This window comes from Cynocephalus volans, chromosome 1 (genome assembly GCF_027409185.1).
Source record: "Cynocephalus volans isolate mCynVol1 chromosome 1, mCynVol1.pri, whole genome shotgun sequence".
Lineage (NCBI taxonomy): Eukaryota > Metazoa > Chordata > Mammalia > Dermoptera > Cynocephalidae > Cynocephalus > Cynocephalus volans.
Window position 1 is genome coordinate 196,044,229 of NC_084460.1, and position 12,734 is coordinate 196,056,962.

At 39.1% G+C, this 12,734-nt stretch overlaps 1 protein-coding gene across 2 annotated transcripts; it reads right to left on the reverse strand.

Annotated features, from left to right (window-relative positions):
- Positions 1–1,082: 1,082 nt before the first annotated feature.
- On the reverse strand, positions 1,083–10,874 carry TSN (translin). Of its 2 annotated transcripts, XM_063101155.1 has the most exons (6): positions 10,638–10,867; positions 9,369–9,462; positions 8,115–8,211; positions 6,111–6,226; positions 4,897–4,976; positions 1,083–3,211 (listed from the first exon to the last, which is right to left on the reverse strand). In XM_063101155.1, the coding sequence occupies exons 1-6, from the start codon at positions 10,701–10,703 to the stop codon at positions 2,978–2,980; spliced, it is 687 nt and encodes a 228-aa protein (XP_062957225.1). In that variant the 5' UTR covers positions 10,704–10,867; the 3' UTR covers positions 1,083–2,977. The 2 variants fall into 2 exon arrangements, with proteins under 2 accessions (XP_062957225.1, XP_062957227.1); XM_063101157.1 differs by lacking the exon at positions 4,897–4,976 and having other exon boundaries at positions 3,138–3,211; positions 10,638–10,874.
- Between the last annotated feature and the right edge of the window lie 1,860 nt (positions 10,875–12,734).

Consider the following 12,734-nt stretch of genomic DNA (forward strand, 5'->3'; position numbering starts at 1 on the left):
AGACACTCTCTGTTCTGTCAGCCTCTCTGACCATTTCTCCATTCCCCTACCTAACTTGTTAAAATGCTGTTATCCAAGGTTTTGTCCTCAGCTCATGACTCTTCATTGTACATGCTCTCCAGGGAGATCCCACTCATGATTCATCCACCTGGCTGCTCCACAACATCATAAATCCAGCACATCCAAAAGCAAATGCACCAGCAGCCCCCACCGGACGTGTTTTCTCCTACATTCCCCACCTCAGTTAACTGAACCTAAATCCACTTGTCACCCAGGCCAGGAACTGACAGCCATGCTAGACCCTTCCCTCTCACCCCATCGTCATTCAACCAGTCAGTCCCAGCAAATTTACCTCCCTTAAGTGTTTGTGGTTGTTACTGTCTAGGGAGGGAGGTTATTTTTGCCTGTTTAATGCTTATTACAGTGGATGCTAAGAAAACAATTATTTCAGGCTCAGGGAAAGTCTTACTTTGGTGTCAGGCATGGCAATGATGCAGAGAGGAGGACAAATAGTTTAGTCCAGACCAAGAAATGAGAAAGCTATAATTTCTGAATACAGAATTATGAAACTATGCCAATAGCACCCTGCATGTTTGTCTCATCTCTTCAGCCCCATGTTTAAGTAAAGGCTTCAAAGCTGCCACAGCTTTCCTTCTTTACTAAATCTCCTTTGCATTACTCATACTATTATTCAAGTTCTTAAGACAGGGCAAATCTCACCAAGTATTTATGGCTGGTTCTTTTCTTCTCCTTATAAATAAATCCATAAGAAAGTATCTCCTAATTCATCTCTACTTCCTCTAACCCACTCGATTTTCTAAAATTGAAAAAAGCGATTCTAGTGTACTAAAACCAGAGCCAAAGTTTCTCAACTTGTTAAAATACTATTAATTCCCCAATCAAGGGAGACCACACAAATGTTATCCACACTTTACAGTAAAGAACTCTGAGTGGCTGGTGTCTTTTGGTTAGTGTAACCATTACACAACAGTATGTGCTTATCACCCAGTAGTAGTATTCAGCCTCAAAAAATAGTATTTATTCTCCACATAGAAGAGTTCTCACAGCAGCACACTGTTACAAAAAGACCAAAAAGAATTTTTTTATTGCTTTACAAGCCAGCAACGAACACACTGAATAATTATAACATGACACTTTTTTTTTTTTTTTTTTTTTAGCAGCTGGCCTATACGGGGATCTGAACCTGTCATCTTGGTGTTATAAGGCTACACTCTAACCAACTGAGCTAACTGGCCAGCTCCTTAAACGTGACACTTCTAATTCTCAAACGGAATTATAAGACCAGAATGTCCTCTTCAACGTAAATTACATTTGTTAAAACTGAAATCCACAAATTCTGGCAAAAACTTTAATATTCTCAAGCAGAATCGACACTTAAAGAGGCAAAGAAATTTACTGTCAAACTTACTGCCTATGTCTGATCATGTAATTGAACAGCCTTTTATGCTCAATCCAGGAAGTGCTGTTACATTTTAAGTGACTATCCTAGGCACTTTTAAGAACTTAACACTTTTTTCTTTCTACAAATTTTCCACAGGAAGAACTGTCAAGAAAATTGTTCTAAAACCCAACAAGGCACAGCAACTCACAACTCATTTCTACTTCTTTCCTCATGATGGAAAATGTAGTCAGCCTTTAATTTGGACTGATAAAATTGTGTAGGCAATGCCCAATATCCCAGCATACAAACAGGAAGCTCAAATTAGTATTAGAAAGGATGATATTTCTAAATACCTCATATTATCCCAAAAACACTAGCACCTTCCTTCCTTTCAGTGGGTGCCAAATAATCATGGATTAAGTCAGCATTTTAATCATTTCAACTTAACAGCAAGAGTTCCCTAGCAAGTGATCTTAGCACTATCTGAAAATGGGGAGAGAAAGGGGTGTCAACAAAATTCACATGACTTGCCCCAAAATGTAAATTTAAAACCTGACTATTGGGATAGCTATCAACAACCTGAAATTTCTTACTCTAAAATATATTACCAAATCAATCTGATTTTTTTTAATCCAAGGTTTTCTTTCTTCCGCACAGAGCACAGCATTTTTCTCTCGGAACATACTAGTAAGGGTATTCCTAATTAACTCATGTGGGTGGCTTTATACTCCCAGACCAAACGGTCTAGCTGGCTGCAAGGAAAAAGGTTTCATAGTTTAGGAACATATCACATGAAGTGTTAGTTGAAGATGTGTATGAAGACGATTTTTAATCACTGCCAATAGCAGAATGTTAAGGCAACATCAGAAAGCAGAGGTGTTTTAAAACACTAAGCCCTACTCCCCGCCTGGTAGAACCAAATAATAAGATGTTACTAAATCCCTTAATACAAAAATTTTCCAAAATAATCTGTTGAACTTGACTTTGCAATTTAATCTTTTATATATTGATGGCAGTGAGAGAGAACAAAGGGCTATAATTCCCTTGGCAATAAAATTCAACATCTAATTTACTCACAAGGCTTAAAATAAGGAAAAATATAAAATAAGTTTACTTGCTTGGCGACCATCCTTTCTAATGGTCTGTTTTTATACTGTATCCAGGCTACACCTGGTTATGGATGGCTAAGTTGGATACAGAAAACATCAAGTGTCCTCCCCATGTGGAAGAATTACAAACAAGACAATAAACTTCTCAATCAGTACATCAATAGTCAGGGTAAGCAAGAAAAGGACTTTACCAAGTGACTGACATTTACACTTTTTGACAGAACTGAAATACACTGAATTACAGAGCAAATTCACTGAAACAAAAAAGAAAATTCTGTCCATGTAAAGGCTATTTTATTTTACCCCCCAAAAAGTGTTTCAATTCTGATACTCTCACCACACAATGGGTTAAGAAAATAAAGCGCAGTGTTTAGCAACTGGGCATCCTAACTACCATAAGAGGCACTCTGTGCTCACCCTCCCTGGCAACCACCGAGGTCAACAAGCCAGGAGCAGGGAGAGCCTCCTATTTTTCAACACAAGCAGCTGCTGTCTCCTTATTGAAGCCCCGGATGGAGAGATCATAGACCACCTCCTCTACTTTCTTCACGTCGTACTTCAAGCCGTCATAGCGCTTCCTGAGGGAGTCGTTTTTCAGGTTGAGAAGGCGGAAACCAGAATCCAGCTCATTGATAAAGGTGGAGATGTGGAGGGGCCGAGAGTAGTCTCCAGCAGTCACACTGTTGACGGACAGCCTTGACTGCACAAGGAAAGAGAAACAGGGACATATTACAACGTGGCTCCTCCTTACCCCGTCTTCCTCCAAATCACGACAGAAGAACCTCAGGCCTAGATAGCTTCACTCATGTTCTATCTCAGGGTACATGTAAGCACAAATAAAAGAGGAGCTTCTCTGAAAAAAAACTCAATGAAAATAAGACAATTCTTCCAAATAAAGGTTTAACGTAACATCTAAAATTTCTCTAATTTCTGAAACTGGCTACTGTGCAATCAAGAGTGTTGAGTTATGCAAGTGTCAACATTACAGCTTATCTGCTAACATACAGAATTAAGAAATGACAGAGTAATCACAGCAGTTCTATCATCTCTTTGAATCTAGGCCAAATAATCTCATATCTAGAGCCCACCTACTGAACTGCAACTCCAGTCACCTAAAATAAACAAGACAAAGACACGGGATAAGATGATAAAAGGAAGTCAATGCAGTGTTGTCTTGAAGGATAGATAAGATTTATTTCAAGACCTAACTCAAGACTCCCCTTCTCCATAAAATCCTCCCCATTCTTCAAGACTTCCCTAAACTACCCCTTATTAATGCATTCCAAACAAATATGGTCTTAAAGACATCTCACACTTAACAATATTGATGAGGTGCTTCAAGTTTACTGGTCAGATGTCTCCAACAAGTCTGAGATAAGAGGTACAGCCTCCCAGTGGGCCCCAGTACCCATATTCCCCATCTTCCTCAGTAAGGACTCTTCAAATTTTCATTGCACACACACCTAACCTCATAGACTCTATCTCTGCCTCCCCTGCAGATGTGGCACTGGAATGTTAAATAGAAGTTGTGTGTACAACTTCAAAGAAATGTCCTTGGGCCGAGCCCGTGGCGCACTCGGTAGAGTGCTGCGCTGGGAGCGCGGTGACGCTCCCGCCGTGGGTTCGGATCCTATATAGGAATGACCAGTGCACTCACTGGCTGAGTGCCGGTCACGAAAAAACGACAAAAAAAAAAAAAAAAAAAGAAATGTCCTTAAAGTGAGGGGGTATGCCCTTTCCCTATTTCCTCTTACTACTGGCTGGAATGAAGAGGTGAATGACCAAAGCTAGACAACAGTTCTGAAACATAAACGAGAAGCTACAAGCTAGAAGGACCCATATCAGCCCTGGACTCCTTTCCTTTTGGAGGAAGGATAGGCAAATATTCCCTTAAAGAGAGAGATAGTAAATATTTTCACCTCTGCAGGCTGTACAGTCTCTTTCACAACTACTCAGCTCTGATACTGACAGCTTTTTTCTTCTTCAGAGCTGTTTTTATAGGACAATTTCCCAAGAGAGAGATTACAGGAACAAAGGATAAGGATTACTTATACAGTTATATAGGTGAATTGTTCTCCAAAACAATTATATAAACTAGCACAGTTACCAGGAATATGTCTTGCCACTACTCTAAAAGGGAAAGGTATTATCATCTTTTAAAAACCCACACATTTGTAAGTATGCACAGCAACCTCACTGTCCAGTTAAGTCATTTCTTTGATGCCTAGCAAACTAACACATACAGTGCACATTCAATAACTACCTGGTGACTGATAAATGGCTTAGAAAAGAATTAAGACTTCCTGATTTTCAGTACTCATTTTAAAAACTGACAGTGAAGCAGGAAGATCAGAAAAGCAATAAGCAAATTACTGAGCTTCTTACCAGTTCACTAGCAAGAATTAGAACTCCTGAGAGATAATCTTCTACATCCAGATGAAATCCTTTCTCCCGATCTGGCTCAACTAAAAAACATCAAAATAAAGATAAAATCATGATGAGAATGCAATTTAAGCCTAAGAATATAAATATATATATATACAATTTCTCTCAAAGTAAGTGAAGAAAGGATGAATTTTTTTTTTTTTTTTAAAGATGACTGGTAAGGGGATCTTAACTCTTGACTTCGTGTTGTCAGCACCACGCTCTCCCAAGTGAGCCAACCAGCCATTCCTATATAGGGATCCAAACCCATGGCCTTGGTGTTATTAGCATCACACTCTCCCAAGTGAGCCACAGGCTGGCCCAAGGATGAATATTTTAAAAACTGGCCTCTTAAAGTGTTCATTCCCTTAGCAATTAGGCCTCACTGTGGATTTTTCAAGCTCTTAAGCAAAATTCAATTTTTCCTTCCACTCTTCTCTCAAAAAATAATACCACCAAGAATGGTACCTAGTTATATCAGAGAATATTCTCGTTAGAAGACACCGGCTAAGGAATTTAAGGGAGAAGTCATGATATCTGCAACTGATTTTCAGTGATTCACACAGACATACACACATACACACATACACACAAACACACACACACAGTGAGGGGAATAATGAGATGCGGCAAAATGTAAACAAGTGGTGAATCTAAGTGGGGTGTAAACAGATGTTCACTGTACTAATCTTTCAACTTTTCTATAGGCTTGAAATTTTTAAAAATTAAAATTTAAAAACCTTACAGCAAGGGTCAGCAAACTTTTTCTTTAAATAATAAAAAAAGGGCCGGCCCGTGGCTCACTTGGGAGAGGGTGGTGCCGATAACACCAAGGCCGCGGGTTCGGATCCCTATATACGGATGGCCAGTTGGCTCACTTGGGAGAGCGTGGTGCTGACAACACCAAGTCAAAGGTTAAGATCCCCTTACCGGTCATCTTTAAAAAAATAAATAAACAAACAAACAAACAAATAAATAAATAAATGCTAAAAAGAAACACTCAAATCCAAATAAGTAAGCCACTGCATATTTCCAGTTTTTTTGTTTCCGAGTAACTGATTTTCCATTTAGTTTTCATTTGTTTTAATAAATAGAAAGTACAAGCAACAGTCCCTCCCACCAAAAATTAAGCTACCATGCCTGATTCCATGGATTCCGCTAATGAAGACACTTACTGCCAAGAATTTCTGTAACTGCTTCTCGAGTCACTAGTGTTTCTGTTTCCAAATACACAACGAAAGCTGCCAAGAAGACCAAGCGCTGCAACACAAACCTCCAGTGCTCATGAAATCTGCAAAAAAGTAAGCACATTTAGGTTGCGAGGTTAGGGACCTTCAGAAAGGTTTAGCACAGTCATGTTCAAACAGTTTAGAAATAAAATCTTATGTGAAACCCAACATATAAAACATGTAAGAGCAATATGATATTCAAATATATTTAGATGGGTGGCATATAAATTTTACAAGTTCTAATTTATATATAAGATTTACTTATCGTAAAGTTAACCAATGAGAAGCATAACCCAATTTTGATGAGTACAAAAATTTACAACTGAAGATTATGGATGACAATGGCAACTGGACATTAGAACTTTAATCAGTAAGAACAATGACACCTCTATGAGAAAAAGAAAAATTTGCAACTGAAGACTGATGACAACTGCAGTATCAGCCTCAATATCTAACTTATTGCTACATTTTGATTTGAATGTAGGGCATCAAACAAATCCTGATTCACAAAATTACCATTTACAATCACTAAACAGATGGACTTAAAACCTCAGGGTACAGAGCTAGAAGCCTGAAAAATGAATAGGAAATTTTTACAACCCCTAGATATTTTATGCTATGCCTCCTGATTTTCAGATGTGAAAATAAATTCAAAAAAATCTCTCAACAGAATATAGGTCAAACAAAACCTTCTGAGGGACAAATCCAGCCATAGGATAGCCTGTGTGTGACCTCCAGAGTAGATGGTCTCTAAAGACCCTATCAGTTCTACTGTCCTAATTCCCTGTGTTTTAGTTATTACCTTACAGCAAGGGTCAGCAAACTTTTTCTGTAAAGGGCCAAGTAGTAAATATTTTAGGTTTTGTAGGCCACTTTCACTCTCTATCACATATTCTTATTTGGGTGTTTTTCTTTTTTTAACAACCCTTTAAAATATAAAAGCAATTCTTAGCTCTCAGAGGCAGCAGGCCACCAGTAGCTTATCAACCCCTGCCTTAAAGAGTCTTCTTGTAAGGTTATACTACCCACTCCCCATAACATACACATCCTAACTATTTATTGACCATATATGTGTCTTAAAAGAACATCTTTTTCAGTAAGAAGACAAAAGTAAGCAGAAATTCTCGATACTTTTTTACCATAGTTCATCAATACTCAGATGTAATTTTTCCCAATTTATCACCTATGAAATCAGGTTACATTTTACAATCTAAGTTTCATAATTATGACTGGCTATGTTGTTCTTTCCCTACTGATACATAAAATAATGGTGTATCTTAAAATTAACAGTGTTTTAGATTTAATGAGATATGACATACATTAGCCAAATATGCCACTTGACAGTGAAACTCAAGCTGTGAGGTAAAACTCAAATCCATATATATGAATATATTACCACCTAATCCCACAACCTTAATGGCATAACTATACTTCATCCAATTTCACAAGAAACTTCAATATAGCAAAGATATTCTTGATTTTGAACTTCATACAACATGTTTTCTCTTTAATTGCTCTTTCATTGAAAAAGTAATGTTACAGGGCCGGCCCATGGCTCACTTGGGAGAGTGTGGTACTGATAACACCAAGGCCACGGGTTCAGATCCCTATATAGGGATGTCCAGTTAGCTCACTTGGGAGAGCGTGGTGCTGACAGCACCAAGTCAAGGGTTAAGATCCCCTCACCGGTCATCTTTAAAAAAGAAAAAAGAAAAAAGAAAAAAGAAAGAAAAAGTAATGTTACTTAAGAAAATTTTGAAATTAAAAGGACAAAAAAATTAAATCACCAATTTTGTCACCACCATTTCTCAGCTTGATTCTTTTTCTTTTTGTTGCTTCTTCTATGTGGATGGACTTTTTACCTAGTTGTAAGCCATCATTCAGTACATATAATTTTTCTCCTGCTTTTTTTACTTAACCTTATAAAATAATGCTACTTTTGTTACAAACCTGTAATACTGTTCAGCAGGAAACTTGGTCTTCAGAGATGTTAGATGTGTTTTTACTGTACCAAAATGTTCTCGAGCTTTCAAGCACCTCTTTGGAACTGATCACAAAAGATAACCAAATGTAATAAGAAAAAAGTTATTAAAGTTTAAAGACAGTTCTTGCTTAATAATCTCTATAGTCTATCTGAAAATGTATCAATCTTTTTTAAAATCTCACAACCAAATGTATACACCTCTTGCTTTTAACCTGGCTCTAGTTTCTCTACAGATTAACCGTACTGAAAAATAAACAAACAAAAACTGCTGAAAGGGAGTATGTTAGGAAACACATTGGTAATTGGTAAGCTGTCATAAATAACCGCATCCTTAAGGGGTTGTGCACCAGCTGCTATTCCATGAATAATTTCTTTTGTTTGGTTGGTGGGTTTTGGGGGGTTCTTTGTTGCTGTTGTTTTTTGGTGGCTGGCCAGTATAGGGGATCTGAACCCTTGACCTTGGTGCTCTAAGTAAGTAAGCTAACCAGCCATTCTATCAGCTGCTATTCCTATTCAGTCCTCAGAGGATGCCTAAAATTGGACTGCTTCTAGCTCCCATATTTGGTCAAAAAGAGCCTTTACCATTTATTTTCAACCAGGCTGACCAACTCCATTTATCACTGAGAAAAATGACTTGCCCCTAGCACTTGTTAGTTACATTATTATATCATTCTCTATCTGAAAATATATTTTGGCTCTTTTAGCTATGCAGCTGCATCTTACAATGAAGGTTCTGTGCCTAAAACTTGATATATTTAATTTTCATTCAAGAGGACGGCTGTAAACACATTAATTTGGTAATATATTATACTGGCACCTCATATCTCCGAATGTATATAAAAAGATATTCAATCACTTAAAGCTTGAATTCAAACACACACACACAACAGGGCCAAATAAAAGTTGCTAGAGACATAATAAAGATATTAAACTGTAATTATCATCAGTAGAAGTCCGTAACAATAGAAAACCTCCCTATTTAAACCACACCATGTGGAAGAGGAAAATGGAAGATCAACCAAAACACAGAGAATACTGTGTAAACGTATAAAATGACCAAATCACCTACTCCTCCAATTTTTACTCACCATAAAGAATGATGAACATGTTTCACAATAAAATGATACAGACTTGATAGGTCTTCTGGGTGGAAATTAACTCTCTAAATAAGAGTATTATAAATTGGATAAAAACTTTCAAAATCAAAACATAGAACTTACTGTCCTGAAACCCAGCACCCTGATGGACCCCTTGCAGTAGAGTTAAAATCTCTCGAGCTGTTTGTTCTAAACTCTGTACAACTTTTCGGATTTCCTAGAGAGAATTCAAAATCAAAATCAGACAAACTCAACATAATCGTTATCATAAACTTATACCAAACACACTAGATAGCATATTTGACCTGCCAAACCTTCACATACGTTCAAAACACTAATCATCTCCACAAGGGCTGAAGTTGTATAAAAAATAACCAGGTTTGAATCCTGACTTTTCCACTTATTTCCTCTGTGAGATCTTCAGGAAGTCACCAAAAAGCCTTAAGATTCCTCAAGTAACCTTCAAAGGATAACAGCCAGCCACCCACCCACCCCAAATATCCAACTGGGACACTATAAAACAGATGACATTATGTGACTGTAATTTGTAAAATGAAGATTTAAGGGTTGGGAATTTTTCATTAATTCATTTTACAAATATTTACTTAGCACATCTAGGTGCCAGACACTGTGTAAATACTGGGGAACCAAGCAGACAGTCCCTTCCCTCTGGCAGTTCAGCGTATAATGAGGGAAGCAGACATTTAAAAAAAATAATCACACAAGTTTTTTTAAGTTAATGTGCCACTAGAAAACATAACAGGGAATACATCATTTAGACTGTGATATCAAGGAGCTAAATGTGAGGTAACCGGGAAAAGGACAGAAAAGAAGCAAATTACATGAAAACCCAACACTTCATGCAAGAACTCTGAGTCAGGAAACTATCTGGGGCACTAGAGCAACGAAAGGAGGTAAACTAAACTTAACATACAAAAGGAAATAGTGTAAAATGACATTTGAGGAAAAGACTTTGTGGCCACAGTAGAGTCTGGATTTTTATCTTATGTGGGATGAAAAGCCATAGGTGAGTTTTAAATAGGAGAAGATTATATGTGCTTTTAAGACACCGACAACAAACACATGAAATGTGCGTTGGCTGAGACCCAGGCGCTAATCGAATCTTCTATGAAAACAAGTGCTTGAAAAGAGAGAAAACTGACACTCAAATGAAGCAGGTGATGCTGAGAAACCGAGAGCCGAACACAGGGAATCAGGACAGAGTAGTAAAATCTGGGGTGGAGGCAGGGGTTCCCTAACCTGAATCCAGAGGGGAAGCAACCCACCCTCAGATGCGTCCCCATCGCCCGAGATTGAGCGACGGAGAAGGCATGGGCGATGTGGCCCAACTGGGCAAGGAAAAGGAAAGGGATGGGAAGGGAGGGAGCTCGCCTCTCGGATGTCCTGCTCGGCAGCCAAAAAGCCCTGCAGCTCCACGAAGATCTCGCTCACAGACATGACGCCGGCTTCACAACAATAAGCCAGTGAGGCAAGGTCGGCCGGAGAAGTGTGCTCCGAAGGCAACTAGCACAGTCGGTCGCAACGCCCGCCGTTGCCGCCGTCGCTGCCGCCGCCGCCTCCACCCGGCCCTAAGCCGCGGCCGTCGCTGGGGTCCTCTGAGGCCCGCGGCGCGCCGGAGGCCGGGTTGTCCGCTGCGCTGCCTGAGGCGCGCCCGCTGCGTCCGGAGCCCAGGAGTGCTTCCGGAGGGCAGAAGAGGGGAGAGTGGGCGGGGCTTCTGCCTGGGTCCTCCGGACAGGCATCGCCAGAAACAGCCCGCAAAAGGGGCCTTCGGAGCAGGTGGGCCTGACGGAGGAGGGGGCGGGCTTGGAGGCGGTGCGGCTCAGCGGGGCTGATAGCTTATGCATATGTATTTCTTTCACACCCAGCAACAGATGGGCGGGAATACTTCACAGCAAAAGCGTAAGCGTAAAAATCCAGGTGCAGAAGATTGTAAAAAGATTGCAATCTTCGCGTAAAAGTAGGGGAACAATGCATTCGTATTTGCAAAAAATACATGGGAAAATTGAAATACGTATGTAGGACTGCGTGAGTCGGGGATGGATTGGGAACGAAAATTTTCTCCAGGTAGATCTTTTTAATTTTGACATCTTCTCTGTGTGATTGTATTACCTATTTTTAAATTACATAGTTTTTTTAAGCGTGTGCGGTAGGAAATTTTTCTTCCCCTCAACACCTTCCTCTAATTCCCTTTCGCTGAAGCAAGCACTGTAACCGTTTCTTCTTTGTCCTTGAAGGTTTTCCATACATGTACCCAACAATTACAAATGTGTAATCAACCAAAAGATAATTTATTGCTTGCTTTGTGCCAGAGGTTATTCTAAACTCTTTACATGAATTATCATACTTAATTCTCGTTATATTCCTGTGAAGCAGATAATATTGTTATCTTATTATGGTAACAGAGTTTAATTGACTTGCCTAAGGTCATGTGTCCCTAGTAACTGTTGACGCTGGGAACCAAATGCTTTGCCTTAATCACTGTTGTTATAACCTACCCAGTATCTAACAATAATAGTTGTTAGGGGCTTTAAATGCCTTATCTGGCTTGACCCTTACATCCCTACTGTGTGACAGGCTAGAAAAACTCAGTTTTAGCAACTTGCCTCAAAACGAGATTTTTTCTTTTTCTTTTTTGGTCTGTGTACCTCTCTGACAATCATGTGCCATTTTGTGGTCCAAAAATTTGGGCAATAGAATCTCATGATTTGGGGGGGGGGGTTGAAAACAATATTAGGTAATGTTTATTAAGACTTAGTACCTGCCAAATATGTTCTTAGCATTCTTTTTGTGTATTAACTGAGTTCATTCAAATCCAAATTTATTTTTTAAATACTTGCAATATGCCTCCATACCAACTCAAAACAGATGTGACTTTCAAAATTCTAGCAGGAACAGGAGTTTACGAAATCTTTTTTTTTTTTTTTTTTTTTTTTTGAAAAAATCTAAGGTGATTTTTTAAAGCATCCCCTGAGTGTATAACACCTATCTCTGAAAGTTAGGAAGATTACCAAAAGTGTGTGCAAAAGACTGTTTTCTGTCTATGAATCTGACTATTCTAGTTACCTCACATAAGTGTAGTCTTAAGATATGTTTGTCCATTTGTATCTGGCTTATTTCACTTAGCACAATGTCTTCAAGATTCATCCATGTTGTAGCATGTGTTGGGAAAATAGAATCGTTTGCTCAGAGCCCTCTCCTCAGGTCCAATTGGGTGTGGTTTTAGCACATCCTTTGTAAGCAAGTGTGTGTGTGTGTGTGTGTGTGTGTGTGTGTGTGTGTGTGTGTGTGTGTGTGTGTGTGTGTGTGTGTGTGTGTGTGTGTGTGTGTGTGTGTGTGTGTGTGTGTGTGTGTGTGGAGTTAGGGCACTTTTGCGCCAATGTATCTTTTTAGTTTTGTTGCTATTCTTGTGTTCTTTGGAGGGGGAGGAGAGGGGGGAGACAGACAGAGGGGAGAGAGGAAGAAGAGAAG